Below are 17,182 nucleotides of genomic sequence, written 5' to 3' on the forward strand. Positions count from 1 at the left end.
TATGAGATAGATAGATAGATAGATAGATAGATAGATAGATAGATAGATTTTAGATAGATAGAATAGATAGCTAGAAATTATATCTTGCCCCCACCCCCAAACATAAAAATGTTCTGGCACCCCTGATTAGACGTGAAGTGTACTTTTATACTTTTTATACCTACACAATGTAACATGTTGGATTCAATACTGGTGACAGGGCAACATTTTTTTAATAACTAATGTTAATAACATTATTAATAACCTTTGTAGAACAAACTAGGGCAGGTATCCTACATACTTACCGGTATCGTTCAATGATGCGCGATTTATTGTTAAAATGGACTGTATTCCACTCCCAATGGGCACTGTGGTGAATGAACTGTATGAACTGTTAGTGATTTTTTGTGTGTTATTGAAATACCACGAGGCACTGGAAAAAGAGGCGATGTTCGATGTGCACGTCAGGATCACTTGGTCACCGAAGAAGACAGTTGACGGAGAAGCTACGATGCTGCTGTAGCCTGTAAATATAGGAAAAACAATAAAAAAATAAATGACTTCAGGATTACATCCATTAGTGCGGGAGCTGATTAAAGCTTCAGGACGCCCTAGGCTAATATAGTTGTAGCTTCCTCTGTAATGCTGCTAACGCACAGCACGTTGAGTATGCGCGTTGAGGAAATCACCATTCATGGTGCACATGAGCAGATAATGAAGGTTATACAACTGACAGTATTTGATTTTGGCTTCTGGTGATCTAGTGATGTTTGTGGAGTGCAGTAGCACAATGTACATAAAGCAAAGGTCTTAGCAGTAAGTTATATGGCCACATCGGCAAAGCCATCTGGTTGAGAACTTTTCCCTCAACACTATTTCGGGGTGCCTAGATAATTATTTCCAAGGTTCTTTAAGCTTGTGTGGCTGACGCAAACATGGAATGAATGGGATGTAGTCTGGAAGCCGATGGTTTACTTTAAATGCCGACCGCCGGCTTCCAGACCTTCTAATCCCAGCGTGGTACTAATGACAGGCGTCGAAAACTGGACGCCTGTCATTTACCATAAGCTGGAAGACCGATGCCCGGCATATCGAACGAAGGTAAGCCGGGCGCCGGGTACGGTCAGCCGTGGGGGGGGAGGGCTAGGTTTAGAGTTCCTGGGGGGATTTAGGGTTAGGCACTCCCCCGGGAGGGTTAGGTTTAGGCTAGGGGAAGGGGGGGTTAGGGTTGGGGGGGGGAATTATGTTAGCCATACTTACCTTAGGGACGATCGGGATCTTCACCCTTGTCGGGTTGCCGCTGTCGGGACTTGAACCTACTACACCCGAATGAATTAGGTCTTCATTTTATTACTGACAACTGCATGCCCAAGTGCAGACGCCCTAGGCTGTGGCCTAATCTGCCTAATGGTAGATCAGACACGGCCATTCCTGACTACTGTAAAAGCAAGAGTGGAGAACTAGCAGTGAACGACCGAATGAAGACAAGGAACAAGATGTAGTTGGTAACCAGATCTAAAATTCTCTTTTGGTACATACGGATTTTGCTTGTCTGCAGTATGAGGACTCCGGGCATAGTAGTACCCAGTACATATTTGCTTACTCTTCCAGAAATTACCACAGGACCACCCTCCCACATTGCAGCATTACGCAGCAGGTGGCGGGGCTACATTGAGGCGTTCACAGCGAAGCTCGTCATTAAAACCCCAGTTCACTAACTATGCTTGGGAAAGCAATATGTTCCCCCTCCCATCTGAACCTTCTCCCTGTATCTCTCAGAAGGTAACATTACATACAGGCTTCATTATATAATATCTTGTTTAACAGCAAACACCAATTAACAGCGGGCTAATTACTAATGGATCTTTTGGATGTTACTGCTGAATTCACTTCTATGTCCTCCTGCCCCAACTGCAACAGGAGCACTGGCTGCAACTTTGTTCTAAAACAATCGTTTACCATTGTAAAACAAAGGTCACAAGTTATTACCTGTCAATACAGTTTGAATTGTTGGGTCTATGGAGTAGTTAGAGCTCAGCATGGTTACAAGATCCTGGTTGGCTGACGCAATTGCAGAAGGAGTGGTCGGCTCGGTGACAATGGTGTAATCCGTTATAATACTCCCAGGTCTGAAATGGATAACAAACATTATGGAAAACTTTAATTTGGTAATAAGTTATAACACGTAGCACTTTGAAAAAGCTACAGGCAAACATGAGTCGTCATTAGCTGTTAATGTATCATTATGTGCCTGAATTGTGATAATATGTGTATTGATGCCTGTATCGAACATAGGACCTGTATCGAACATACGCTGGGAGCGAGCGATCGCATCCTAGCGAGTGGGTCTGAATCAGGCCCATAGTGAATGATTTATAGGACAATGCGATGCGATCATGGACAGTACTGGCGTGCCCAGATCGCATTGTAAGTGCGATCATTAATAAAAGGGAGCCCGAGTCTGTAAGCATACATGATCTGAGTAACCGTGAGTAGAGACATTATTGTAATTACATTGTTATAAAATTATAACATCGGCCCTTATTATTGATTGATCGACAGCTGCGATTACACACGCAGACCCAGGGCGAAAATATACTAATGTTTGCAATCGCTATGCTATTGCAGCCTCACATAAGGATGCCCACTTCCCCACTTCACATCTGTAATACTTAGCAAAACAGCGAAACCATCGGTAATATCGAGTACCATCGCAGCCTCATGCACACTTGCACAAGGTTCTGACCTCGTCACACGCACTGAAAGCCCAAGCTGCGTATACCATCGCAGTGGCTAATTTATGCACAACCCTGTAACGGCGTTCAAACGCACTGACACGCCGGCATTTCGCCGACCCCACCCCCCTTGTCAACACCCCCAAACACTCACTTTCTGTCAGTCACTCTGCAATGGGTCTGCGTAGTGTCTGCGATCACAGTGAAACCTTTGCACATGATCACTGCGATGCATACACATGAGCAGAACGCAACAGTCGGCCGTCTGCGCACGTAATCGCAGTTGACTGATAAAGTGACCGCTGTGAGGCGGCACCAATATGCTCACATTATGGTTGAAATTTAGATCTGCTAGTGAGACACTAAGCAGTCGTATACTTTTTTTAAAGGAGACAGGGCTAGCTAGTGACTTGAAAGAAAATAATACTAGTGTCCATGCCTTTATTATTTAAATGATCTGTATAAATGGCAGAGCTGTAGGGTGTGCGATCATAAAATGATGCAGTATGAATAGATGAATAACCCACAGTTTATAGGCAAAACGGGTTTACAATTTGCAATAATTAACAACGGATTCTACTGTAATTAATCTCTGCATATGAGTGAACACATGGATTAAACAGCATTGTGAGAATAACAGCTAATACGGCTGAACAGTTGAAGTGATATACAGATCTTAGAATCATGCCGGTACACACTGTAAGCGATATGTCGCCTGATCCGGTGGATCGGAGCAACATATCAGGGACATCGGCCAGTGCAGGGCCGACGGGCGACTGCGTTAGCGAGTGCCATGCTGCCGGCGATTTGTCTGGTTTAGATCACTTATCTCTAATGTCTCTAGGCACACACTGGTATCTAAGATTTATGCTGAATGTCCGAGCGTTACACACATTGTCAGACTGGGGCATGAAGGACACACCAGGGAATGCAGTGTTAGGGGCCCAAGCTTAAGGGGTGTGACCAACCACCAGAGGGGGAGTGGCCAGCCACCACAGACAGACTTAGCCAACCATTAGATAGGACATGCAAAGAGCAGCGCCCCTTTATAAAGAAAACGGGGACAGGGGTGTATCAGGACCACCGTCTTTGATTGGCAGGAAGGCTAATCTAGTTTCCATAAAACAAACCAAGCACCCAAGTTCATTCATGATCCTGCTCCAGCAAGTAACTGACCCCCAGAGGATGGAATTTTTCCTGTACACCTGTTGGTCAGTCCGACCCTGGTTACACACAATAATAATTTATTTTTAAACAAACTTTTCCCCAAATATTTGCTAAATGCCAATATTTGTAAACAAACTGTTTGATAAATTCCTTGGAAAATAAACCTTGTCCCATAGAAAGACAATTTAAACTAACGCTTACCTGAAATTTGAAATGATTGCAGATTTGAAACCAGCCAGTGATTTATAGGCATTATAAAACTGGGGGGAGGGGGGTAAAAACAGAAAACCATAGGTTACATTATTTCTTAAAGCTTGAGATTTTAGTAAAATAGTTTAACTTAAATTGTCTTTATTTTGGAATCATTGCAACCCAGATGTGTCTTATACCACTTTTATACCAAAATTCCGGGTCTGACCTGAGGGTTGGAGCAGGGCTTGAATCCAGATCAGACTCGAAACTTACCCCTTTCATACTGTGGCGCTGAACCAGGATATTCCCGAGTGCCGTTCACTCCGGAGCTGGGTCTGCAGTGACCCAGTTCTTCCGGCGTTGCAGTGGACGCTTGGAGATGATGTCATCTCCAACCACCACTGAAGCCGGCCAATTGGGCAGGTCGGTGTAAAAGGGGTAATAGGTACAACTGCAGATTTTCCTATTGCAGCATCAATTGGTGCACATGTCGGATTTTTGGTTTGTAACCCAGTGTTATCCTACTGTCTATATGTGTATATTCAGTGTAATGCACATCTCCTGGGAAGGCACAAGGCAGCAAGTGTAGTCCCTGGTTGGGGTTCTTTGTAAGGACAAAGAGAGGAATGAAGCTGAGAAGCTGCAGGTATTGTAACAGTATAACAATAGTGAATGAGCAACTGTGAAGTATATAATATTTGTCACCCTCGGCATGTCCTAATTCAGTGGGGTCACTAGAGAGCAGTGTTGGATGATGAAAATATTGAGATCACAGCTGAGGGGGGAAATAGCGAGTAGGTGCACAGTGACACCACTGTCCTAAATAGTCACCCTGGTGGAATATGTTATAACTTTTGAGAAAGTGTGATGGGTTTTAGAAAGTCATTACAGTGTATGTAGTGTCCACAGGTTTATAATGTCGACCACCCAGTTTTAAGACTAACCCTATACCTACCCCTAAACCCCAAATACTAATCCTGAATCCTCAACCCTAACCTAATCACTAACTCTAAAACTTCTGTTGCCGACATTTGTATTGTGTTGACTTTTCATATGTCAATATTTTAACTGTGTTCATGTTTTGCAGGTGTCGACACACGGGGTGTCCCACATGTTAACACATTGGTGTTAGAGCTTGACAAACATAAGATATCTCACATCTATTAATATTTGCACTTGCACCAGACATGTAATATAAGTCATTCGTTTTAAGTGATGTCACTGCTCACCAGATTAATGGTATACAGTATTATACAGGGCGGTTTACATATATACCTGCTTATTTATAATGGAAACAACGTACTCACATTCTGTAAAATTAAAGGGTATTAGAAGACATTTAGGAGTAAATTTACTTAAGTTTAGTGTAGGAATCGATTTTAAGTTGAGCAACTGACATCGACAGCATATCATCCGTCGGGTTTGAACTTCAATTGAAACCCGATGTCTATGTCAATCGGATTTTGCACTTCTATATGCCATCGGTTTTGAACTTTCATTTCAAAATCAAAAGCAAATTGAAGTTTACACATGATGGCAAACCCATCTGAAAAAGAAACATTGCACATATTACTATGACTATTCTAAGGCTTAAATGCTATTAAATTGTTAAAAAAAATTAAAAACGGTGTGCCCCCCCCAAATCCATAATTAGCCCCGGACCTTTTAGCCTGATCTGGTACCGAAAAATCAGTGGAAGAACCTGTGTGGTGTTCCCCCTATTTTCCTATAACCAGTACCAGGCTGAACCAGCCGGGGTGTTAATTCCATACCAGGGGGATACACAGCGTGGGGTCCCCCTGCCAAAGCATTAATCAGACCCAAGCTAGTCAGCCCAGGGCTAGCAATCCTCAGAAAGTAAGGGACTCCCTCTCCCAAGGATCAACTCTTCCAAGGACTGATAGCCCAGGGCTATTCCCTGCACCCCTGGTGGCAGTGGGTTCTGGGTTAATGTGTCAAAGATAAAAATAATATTGTACTTTATACTGGTTCAGCTCGGTGCTGGTTATAGGAAAATAGAGGGTACCCCATGCCGGTTTTCCCCCTATTTTCCTTTACCAGAGCAGTTTGAAAGGGCCAGGGCCGGTTATGGATTTAGGGGGATGGACACCACAGAGTTTAAAAAGAAAACATATTTAACTATTTAATCCTAAAAAGCCTGCACAAATCATAGTGATCAGTGCAGTGCTAATCCCAAACTCGCCTGCCTCAGGCAGGTCTATTGTCTGGTCGATTTTTATGTTGATTTTTTGGTCGATTTTTGGTCGATTTCAAAACCGACCATTAGTAAATCTTCGGTTTCTATTGTCGTCTATGTAAAAGTATTGATGGTTGGTCCGATGTTCTAAAGGCACATTTTTGGTCAATTTGACGTAGATTTTGACATTAGTAAATCTCCGATTTGCAAACTAGACACCAAATCGCACCAAAACTGCAAAATCGACCTATAGTAAATCTACCCCTTAGTTCTGTGACCGTTTAAAAGCTCAGGTTCCTGCAGAATATTCTATTTTTGTTTTACAATAGTGGGTGCATTACTCCTTGCAACACATTAGTTTTAATTTGAAAGAAACAAGTTACTTATTCATCAACAGTTATATTGTATGTTTATTCCATCCTAACAAAGTTCCAAAATGAATCATGCGACACAGACTACATCATTACTCACCAAATATAAGTTTATATCTGACACGAAGGACCTATAGTAACTGCTCTCCAGAAATACAGTATGTGAAGACATTGCTTCTCTCTAACATACTGGAAATATTTAATGAAATATTTATCATATATTCATGTCGCCTGTGAATTAGAACTGTAACAATACCTGATATTCCAGGTCTGATTTATATTTAATGTACTTGGCGGATGTTGGGTTGTAGAAATCTGGTGTGAAGCTGTCAAGGATCTTTAGGCTCAGGTTGATGGTCACTGGAATAAAACGAGACTTCTCAAAAAGTGTGCTTTATTGTACATGGTTTGTAACATTTTTAAGAGTATATATATATATATATATATATATAATATATATATATATATATATATATATATATATATATATATAAGAGAGGGTTTTTAGAAGTAGATATGTTGCCCATAGCAACCATTCAGATTCTACTTAACATCTAACTAGCACCTTCTAGAAGATAATAGCTAGAATCTGATTGGTTGCTATGGGCAACATCTCCACTTCTAAACACTCTCAATGTTAGAATTCCATCTCTTCCTGCAACTTTATTATTTATTTGTTACTCTGTACAGCCTTGTACTGTAATGTGTATTAATTGTGAACTGATTTTTAAACATTATTTGCCATCGCTGTGATAAACAAGTTGCATTTGCTCCGGTTTTCTGCTGGCGTAGAGGGCGCGCCTGTACTAGGCTGGCCGAGTTATCCTCATTTCTCATTTACTACCAGTTCTGCTCTGTTTAATAATACTGAACACAATTGGGCATTGAGCAATATAATGCAGTTCTTATAACCCGAGGCTCCTTTTAACCTCCAACCCACAACGATCTGGAAATTTGGCAAAGGTAAGTCTACATGAGACATTGTAACGTAACACTGCTGAACACCTCTCATCGGCCTTTGCAAACTTTTGCTAACCTACGAATGTCCCTCTCTTGCTACACAAACTCACGCACTGTGTTAAAATCAAAGTGCACATGAGCAAAAAAAGGAGCCCAACACTACCAAAGAGGAATCTATGCTGCACTCAGGGTGTTCTGCGCACCATGGTTATGAGCCTAAAAAGTTGTTGTGACCCTTGCTAGGTTTCAGAATCAATGTAATCAAGGCTGACGAAGCATCCCTGGCAGACAGAGACATAATTGGATCCTAAAAATGAATGAGGATAACTAGTAAAGGGGCGGGAGTAAAGGCGTATTACTGTACTTATTTTAAAGGCCCTTAGGCCATCAGGAACCCATCCATTTGAAAGTCATATCTATTTGCGTTACCACATGCAGAGCAGAGTACGTTAAGTTCATTTGACCTGGGCCATAACTAGGGATGTGCGAGCACTGCGTGGGACCGACACGGGGGGGCTCTGCAGCCCTGTTACACCTTCCACTATATCACAAACATTGATCATGATCCAGGATTTAGTGGGTTCACTTTCATTTACCTGTATTAAGCTGACAGTACTGAGAAGGAATGCTTGTGCCTTTTATACATGTGCAATTGCTTGGATTTGACGTGGCACAAACACTGTACGAGTTACATATTGCAGCAGGCCAGCTGTACCCGGCCTCACAGGAACACTGTACATCTCCTCCAGTCTGATTACACGCTGGGGACGAGAAGAGTAGAAAGTGTCAGAGTTATGTTAAAATACCTGATATCCAGTAATTCATTGTATCAATCGTTTGCTCCTTAATAAGTTAATTCATTAATTTGTTCATAAATTGTTGAAAGAAATCAATGATGAAAAATGGATGGGATATTTCTTGCGAAACGCATTGTTCTGTCACATTTTTTATATATATATATAATATATTATAAATATCTGCTGCAACAGCAGTAATATGATTTTTTTGTGTTGTCTTTTTTGTTTAGCGATTCCAGATCCTTTGTTATTAGAAATCAAACAAACTGTTTTACGAGTTGGATATTACATAATATCTTCATCTTATGCCACTAACGACTGATTACCTAAAGTTGTTTAGAGAAGATAAGAAGAGATAAGAAGTACTGTGTCTCCTTACAAGAGAAAGCATATGCTCAATGTATTTTAATCTTCTCTCTTTGTACAAGTTATGAATAAACATTACTGGATCTAACCCCATAGTGACATACCTAAAAGTTATTTTACTGTAAAAGGATTCTCACACTGAGAAAAGGGGATTCCGTACAGAGACAACTAGAAATCAGGATTTTGGTACTTACCGATAAATCCCTTTCTCCGATTCCACAGGGGACATTGGAGTCTCAGTACAATGGGTATAGAAGTGGGTTAACCGGGAGCTGGCACTTTAATAAATTTGAATAGTAGCTAGCTCCTCCCCCTCTATACCACCCTACAGGTCAGTCTAAATAAACTGTGCCTGAGGGGAGCTGGAATAAAAGGAGAAAGGAGATAAAAAAGTTACAGCATTCATGTACAAAGAAGTAAATTGTGTTATAAAAGAAACAATAACATCCGAATCAGACCCTGGATAAAAACAACCGTCTGAACCTGGAAAACAATAACTTATGTAGGTAGAACAGCGCAGGGTGGGTGTCCAGTGTCCCCTGTGGAATCGGAGAAAGGGATTTATCGGTAAGTACCAAAATCCTGATTTCTCCTTCGTCCACTAGGGGACATTGGAGTCTCAGTACAATGGGGACGTCCCAGAGCTCACATCCCGGGTGGGGGAGCGCTGAGAACCCTGCAAAACTGCACGGCCAAACTCTGAAGAGACCGCAAAAATATCAAAACAATAAAACTTTTAAAAGTAAGCCTGCCTGACCAAGAGGCCGCTCGACAAAGATGGTTTAAAGAGGCCCCACGAGTAGCTGTCCAAGAAGGACCTACCGAGCGCGTTGAATGCACCGTAATGGAAAAAGATGGTTGGCTTGAAGCCGCCATATAAGTCTGTCTGATAGTCAGACAAAATCATCTTGAATGGTTTGTTTTGAATCCGGCCAACCTGGTCGCGCCACATCAAGCCGAACAAAAAAGTGCATCCGACTCTCGGAGAGGAGCAGTTCTGTCGACATAAATCCGGAGTGCTCTAACAACATCTAAGGATTTAGAGGTTGAATACTCGTCCTTGAACAATGGGACCACAATTGGTTGGTTTATCTGAGAAGCAGATAGAACTTTAGGAAGAAACGACATCTACGTACACCACTCCGCCCTATCCTCATGGAAAATGAGATAAAGTGGACAACAGGATAGAGCCCCCAACTCCGACACGCGTCTCGCTGAAGTGAGCACCAAAAGAAGAACAACCTTCCAGGTTAAATGCCTTATCTGTACCCTCTGTAACGGCTCAAAGGTATCAGACTGGAGAAAAACCAGGACCAAATCCAAGACCCATGGTGCCGTAGGAGGCACAAAAGAAGGCTGAATTCTGACTACTCCAAGTAAAAAGGTCTGGATATCCGGCAATAAGGCTAATTTTCTTTGAAAGAAAATGGACAGCGCAGACACCTGTACCTTTAAGGAACCAAGACAAAGGCCTGCTGATAAAGTGGCCTGAGGAAAAAGGAGGCGTGCCATCTTAAATTCTGACGGAGATGAACTGCGGCGTTCACACCGAGCTACATCCATTTTCCTTACACTGTAGTAATGTTTAGACGTAACCTCCTTCCGAGCTCGAATCCCGGTATGAATCACATTGGACGGGATACCCTTCTTCCTGAGGATGGCCCTTTCAATAGCCAAGCCATCAAACTAAAGCGCCTTAAGTCCTGATAAATAAACGGACCCTGAAGAAGGGGATCTGCCTGTAGAGGAAGTGGCCATGGCTCGTCTATCAACAGACTCCATCTGTGGGAGTACCACACTCGTCTGGGCCAATCTGGAGCTACTAGTAGCACTCTGACATTTTTTTTTATTTTCTTTTTTAGCTTGATTCTCTGAAGCACTCGAGGGATGAGCGGAAAAGGAGGGAACAGATACACTTAGTGAACGGCCATGGTGTTGTCAGTGCATCCACTGCGGCAGCCTGCGGGTCCCTTATTCGGGAGCAGTAAACTGGCAATTGGTTGTTCAATTTTGCCTCCATGAGGTCGGCATGAGGTCGACCCCAATGCAGAGTCAGTTGGAGAAATACTTATGGATTGAGTGACCATTCTTCCGGATGAATGTCCTGCCAACTGGGGTACTCTGCCTCCCAATTTCCTACTCCTGGGATGAAAATCGCAGAAATCGCCACTGTAAAATTCTCTGCCCAAAGCAGAATTCGGCTAACCTCCCTCATGGCAGATCAATCTCTTGGTGTCGCCTTGCCTGTTTATGTACGCCACCGGCTTGGCCATATCGGGTTGCACTCTGATTGCATGGCCCTTCAACAGGGCTGTGCGATCTGAAGAGCATATAACACGGTCTTTAACACAGAATCTTTATGGGCCGTTCTGCCTCCGGTCGAGTCCAGCGGCCCTAAAAGTGTCTTCCCTGAGTCACTGCCCCCCATCCTCTCAAGACTGGCGTCTGTGGTGAGGAGAATCCTTCTCACATTGCAAACTTCTTGCCTGCAGGTAGGTGTGAGGAATTCGGCCACCAAAGGAGAGATGTTCGAGCCTTGGGTGACAGGGCACTCGCTGGTAAAGAAAAAGGTGGGACCCTGACCACTGAGAGATGAGGTCCAGTTGGAATGGACGGGTAAGGAACTCCAGTCTTGGATGGACTCTAAGGTCGCAAACATATTCCCCAGAGGAGGAATACACAGGAGTACTGGTACCCTGCGATTGCGCAGTATCAAACACACCCTATGTTGGATGGAGGTGACTTTTTCCCTGCGGAAGCAACACCCTCTGCTCCACCATGTCCAAAAACATCCCTAGGAAAGGCAAACGCTGAGTAGGCTGTTGGAAATTCAGGATCCATTGTGACTGACGGAGCCTTGAGAAGTAGGTCCAAGTACGGGACGATAGTAACACCCTGAATCCGAAGAAAGGCCATAATTACAGCCCTGCGCCTCGTGAACACACTTGGTGCTGATGAAAGACCAAAGGGTGAAATTGAGAATCCCGACTGCGTGTAGGAAAGCAAATAGGACTGTGGAGATAGGCATGGAGCCGTGACTCGGATGCGCACCGAGGTTACTGCAGACACAATGCAGAGTACTAACTATTGTATGAACACGGCCTCTCTCTCGAGACCTGCAATGACAGGCTGCAGGGACTATATCTTGAACCTGAAGTTCCGCAAATAAGACTGAAATGTTACAGAATGGGTCTCATTGAACCATCCAGCTTGGGAACTACCACCAAGCTGGAATAGAAGTTTTGACCCTTCTTGTATAACAAACAGTCTGTCTGCTGACGCTTGAAACTGCGAAAGTGAGCCCACACCTTGGGGACCCGCTGGAGGCTTAACTGCCGGGAAGAGGATGCAGTGGCTCTACTGTCTCTGGAACCACGGGAGATAGTGGGAGCTCCTCTGGGATGACAGTCCGAGTAGAAGGAGCAGCAGCTGGGAGATAAGTGTATTTACCACCTGTGGCTTGAACGAACCACTTGTTGCAAACAGAGCTTCCCCTGTGAATGGAAGAGCCTACACAGCTCTTTTAGATTCCTCATCCGCCTGCCATTGTCTCAGTCACAGGTCTCTGCAGCTGAGATAACCAAAGCCGAGGATCTAGAGGAAAAGATTCCAAATATATTTTGAATTCTCCCAGAGAAAAGGAAACAGACTCTGCAATCTGTTCCGTTAAAGGAACCAGATCCTCCACCGGAACACCAGTTTTAAGGCCCTTGTCATGCTGCGTAGCCCAAGCTTCCACAGCCCTGTTGACCCAACAGCTGACTAGTGCGGGTCAAGTTTCAGTGTACCTAGATCCTTGAACTCAGGTGCCCTGAGCTATTCCCTAGGTACACTAAAATGTGGCAGTGACGAGAACTGCTCCTAGCTGTACAGGGAGCACCGTCTCTTTAAAAGACGTGACATCGCATAATTTCCTGCACTCTTCAGGAAAGTGTATTCACAAGATGGGGCGTGTTGAGAGTGGTGTGGCCATAGGCTTTTAAGCCTATAGCACCAGGTATTCCCAGGCGGTTTCCAAGTACTAACCAGGCCTGACCCCTGAGATCATCTCATATATTCTCTACACCCTGAAACACAGGCTTCTATCGCCTGTCCCCCTCCTCTGTATTAGGCATGTCATCCGTTTTTCGGATCATCCCACATAACGGGATTCGGTATCATTCCCTTAACAGGGATATTAGAGGAATATGCCACGAGGAGGGACCTGGGCTGACATATTGTGAGCTCTTCTACAGACCTGGCTAAAAACACGCCCAATCTGGCTCAGAGAAGGCAGACGTTGTCTGTCATAGGATAAGAACTCTTAGATCATAATGGGGTTAGAACCCCTGACTCTAGCACCATAGAGGACAAGCCTACCAACTGAGCCAGCTCAGATCTTATTCCACTCCAAATCTAAAGAACATGTGCACTAGCCCATTGCTGAGCTTTGGCAACCTTTCTTCTCTGTGAGAAGCTTCCAGCTCTGTAGACAGGGCTGGGCATTAGCTCATTAGGCTACAAACTCCTACTGTGACATGATATAAATTGATCAGCCCAAGGCTGCTGAGGTGATTACAGGAGACTCTGCTAAACCTGTAACATCCGGCATGTATTGCTACAATCAGCACTGAAGCACATGTTTGCACACAGCAGGGAAGTAGCCAACTGTCCCTGTGTCAAATCTCTACACAATTTGCAGGAGAAAATCTTAACACACACGCACGCACGCACGCACGCACACACACACACAGTACAGAGTGAAGGGACAGTGAGACACATAGAGACTGTTAGTAACAAGAGATAAGGGCATAGAGGGTTATGTTTTAACTCAGCCCAACCAGCACTGATACAATGACCAGCACGCTGTAAACACAATGTAAATGTGCTATTAATGGCTGTGCACACACAGTTTTAATGTATCTTCAGTAGCCTGACCCCACTGTGTAATCACAGCCTGCAACAGGACAGTCTCTCTGCTGTTTTTTGCACATACATGCCTACCCTCCCGGTTTTCGCGGGAGGCTCCCGATTTTTCGGGTAACCCCCCGCACCCCCGGCAGGGTAGGCATTTCTCCCGCATTCTGCCCACTTCCTAGTGAAGTGGGCAGAATGAGGAGAATACCCGCGGCGATCGCGGGTCTCCGTGAAGGGGGCGGGGCTTAAGATGTGATTCTGCATGAATCACAGCATTTGGCCCCGCCCCCTATGTAAATTAGACCCAATCGCGGCAGTTTTGCCGCGAGGGGGCGGGGCTTAATGAAGCGAATTGTTAGGCCCCGCCCCCAACGGCCCCCTGCTGCTTCTCTTACCCGGGCTTCTCCCGGGAAGAGATTTATAAAGGTAGGTAAGTATGTTTCAGCATCTTGCAGCAGCATGCTATCTTTAAAATGGCCGCCAGCCTTGGAAATGCTGGGGATGCTGGAAAGGCAGGAGCAGAACTCAGTGTTAGGCTCTGCCCCCCCCCCCCGCTATGGCGCCCATTTACAGCGCTGAGCGGGCTGCATTAATGATGCCCGCCATATAGTATTCCTGGCCGCCCTGCTATTCGGGGTGCCAGGTGTTACTAACCTTACCGCTGCCAGTGCTGCCGGGTCGGGTCTGCTAGTGGGGGACCGCGACGTACGCCGCATGCAGCGCGTCTAGGTAAGCCCCAGAGACAGTGGTCTCTGTAGCTGAAGACCCCAGCGCACACCGCAAGCAGCTGCGGTGGGGTCTCTCGGCAGCTCCAACTATGCAGACAGGCAGGGGCAGGGAGCTGCCTGTCCATGTCCTCATATGCTGATCGAGGAATCGAATTAAAACAGAGAGCTCTGCATAGTGCAACCAGCTCCCAGGGCACAAAATTTAGACTGACCTGTAGGGGGGTATAGAGGGGGAGGAGCTAGCTACTATTCAAATTTATTAAAGTGCCAGCTCCCGGTTAACCCACTTCTATAGCCATTGTACTGAGACTCCAGTGTCCCCTAGTGGATGAAGGAGAAAGGCAGTTACTGACTGGTGAGTTTTGCCAGCAGATTTAGAATAGTAATGTATTATTCACCATATGGATCGAGATCTACAGTAAGGTCATCTTCCTAACTAAATCAATCTATTCACTATATATAAATCCATATATTCACTACATAGAATGCTTTATGTTGGAGAATAAGTTTTACGTTTGGAGTATAAAAACATTTGTTTCCCCAGAGTCCCACAGTTTACTACTATGGGGGAGAAATATCAAGCCTTAGAGAGAGATGAAGTACCAACTAAACAGCTCCTAACTGTCACTTTACAGGCTGTGTTTCAGAAATGACATTTAGGAGCTGATTGGTACTTTAGCTCTCTCCAAGCTCCCCTTATATGCTTTCAGTATAATCTTCATGACAATTCAGTCACACTGGTCATTTTATATTGCACATGGCGGGAATTTACCTGTGGTGATCTTGACGTCTGTAATTGTTGTGTCGTTAGAAGCAAGTATCATGGGGACGGTGAAGTTGTTCCTGATGAATTGCTTTATCTGGTCGGCAAGCGAGGGGTCAGGAAAATTGATCTCTATATCCACCGTGTATTCTGGAATCGATACTAAGAAAAAGAGAACGTGTTATCAGCAGCGTAATATTTGTACTATAATGAGTCCCCCTACTGCAAGTATTGAGGGTATTACAAGTCACCATGCCAGAGTTCCATTACCACATGAAGGCACAAGGCGGACAATTAAATGCTTCTTTATAGTTCACCAAAATCCGATGTGCACTATAATATCCTCCCCATGTTACAGTAAGGGTGCTTTATGCTTTTCCTAATGAAGTGATGAGAACTCAACAATTTGTTATGAATGCAGAAACGGTTTATTTGCTGGAGTTTATAAATGCACTACATTACCTCTAACATTCCAAGGGGTAAATATACAAAGAACTCCTAGTTCTATTAAGAAGTGATGTTGCCCATGGCAACCAATCAGATTCTACTTCCCATTTATCTAGCACCTTCTAGAAGATAATACCTGGAATCTGACTGGTTGCTAAGGGCAACATCACTTCTTAATAGAACTTCCATCTTTGTAAATTTACCCCCAAGTGGGACAGTCTTGACTGAGAGCTCTGTGTCCTGCAGGTCGGAGATGTGAGAGGTATGTTCCATTCTCTGCACTATCCAAATGCTGATGTATATACATGGAAGGTTAGGAATCCTGTAACCCAATGGGGAACACACCCTCAGCTGCACCTAATGTAAAGTTTAGGATAGTGACATTTTCCATATACAATCTGTTTAAAAGGGACCATTACAGATGTGTACATATACACTGTGGCTTCAGTCATGCCAAATAGCCCATCTCGGCGTGCAAGGTCCCAGATGCCGGGCGTCTGTCTCACGCAAAATGTGCATTTTATTTACAGAAATAAAACAACTGGGAGCGACAAAACCACATTACTAGATTACAGCACTGTATATGCAACTGAGTCTGAGGGCGAGATGTACTAAGCATCGCTTCTGTGATGCGGTACATTGCGCCTCTTATCGTGTACATACCGGCGTCAATTATGCCGGTATGTGCTTAGAAATGCGGTTAAAATTGCAAAGGACAGCTCTCCTGATAAGACCTGTCCTTTGCAACAGCCTTGGATACATAACAAGTCTCTCTGGTGTCCTCCTGTGCACGCTGACGGGGGAGCTGGGAGGGATCCTCTTAGGGGGCGGCCCAAAAAAGAAGCCCCTAGGCTTCTACTGGATAACACCACCTGAAAATGGCATTACCCACCGGGACAAAGCTGCAATACGGTGCTTTAATACATTTGAGAAATGCGGGGTTTTACCACATTTCTGCCTTTAGTGCATCCCACCCCGAATCTGCAACATTGCACGTGTGTAAAACCATTTCCTGTGTGGTTCATGTTGCAGCTGTGAGCGGCTCTTTGCTGCATTTGCGATGAACAGAAGATTCAAGATTTAAAGAAAAGTGCGGTATGCTACTACGCTCAGAGTGTCTCAGCTGCGACGTACTCTATACCGTATGGATGCTAGGTGCATGAGGACACATCTGTAGCTTCTGGATTTTTTCCCATTTTTAAATTAGCTAGCAAAGATGTTACGTTGAAGTCACTTCACTCTTTTCAGTCGTTAGCAGTAATACTAGCTGTGTATGTGCTGCACATTTTAAGTTGTTCACTAGATATATGGGAAGTTATGTAAAATAGAAGTGAAATACGCAACCACAAGAAGAAATATGAAAACTGAACTATGACCACTAATATTATCTGCTTGGTCTGACCTGAAACAGACAGCTACAGTACAAGCAGGTTCTTGCATAAACTTCCTATGTCAAATTAGTACACATAGTTACCAGCAGGTGGCAGTGTCGATTAAAAATACATCCATAATATCTGCACAGGTTTTGTTTTTTAAGAGTATGGCAGGGGATTCCAAACTCCGGACCTCATTCAGACTCGTTCG

General features: G+C 44.2%; 1 protein-coding gene across 1 annotated transcript in view; it reads right to left on the bottom strand.

Annotated features, from left to right (window-relative positions):
* The window catches only part of LOC148533789 (adhesion G protein-coupled receptor F5-like), a 147,916-nt gene that overhangs the window by 41,311 nt on the left and 89,423 nt on the right, over positions 1-17,182 (bottom strand). Inside the window, exons 4-9 of the mRNA XM_088467272.1 lie at positions 15,161-15,313; positions 8,198-8,362; positions 6,898-7,001; positions 4,083-4,141; positions 1,969-2,108; positions 285-503 (exon numbers count right to left, since the gene is read on the bottom strand). Of these exons, the coding sequence (XP_088323398.1) occupies positions 285-503; positions 1,969-2,108; positions 4,083-4,141; positions 6,898-7,001; positions 8,198-8,362; positions 15,161-15,313 (840 nt within the window). The remainder of the gene's footprint in view (positions 1-284; positions 504-1,968; positions 2,109-4,082; positions 4,142-6,897; positions 7,002-8,197; positions 8,363-15,160; positions 15,314-17,182) is intronic.

The sequence above is a fragment of the Taudactylus pleione genome, unplaced genomic scaffold, assembly GCF_031769625.1.
Source record: "Taudactylus pleione unplaced genomic scaffold, aTauple2 ptg000070l, whole genome shotgun sequence".
In the NCBI taxonomy this organism is placed as follows: Eukaryota; Metazoa; Chordata; class Amphibia; order Anura; family Myobatrachidae; genus Taudactylus; species Taudactylus pleione.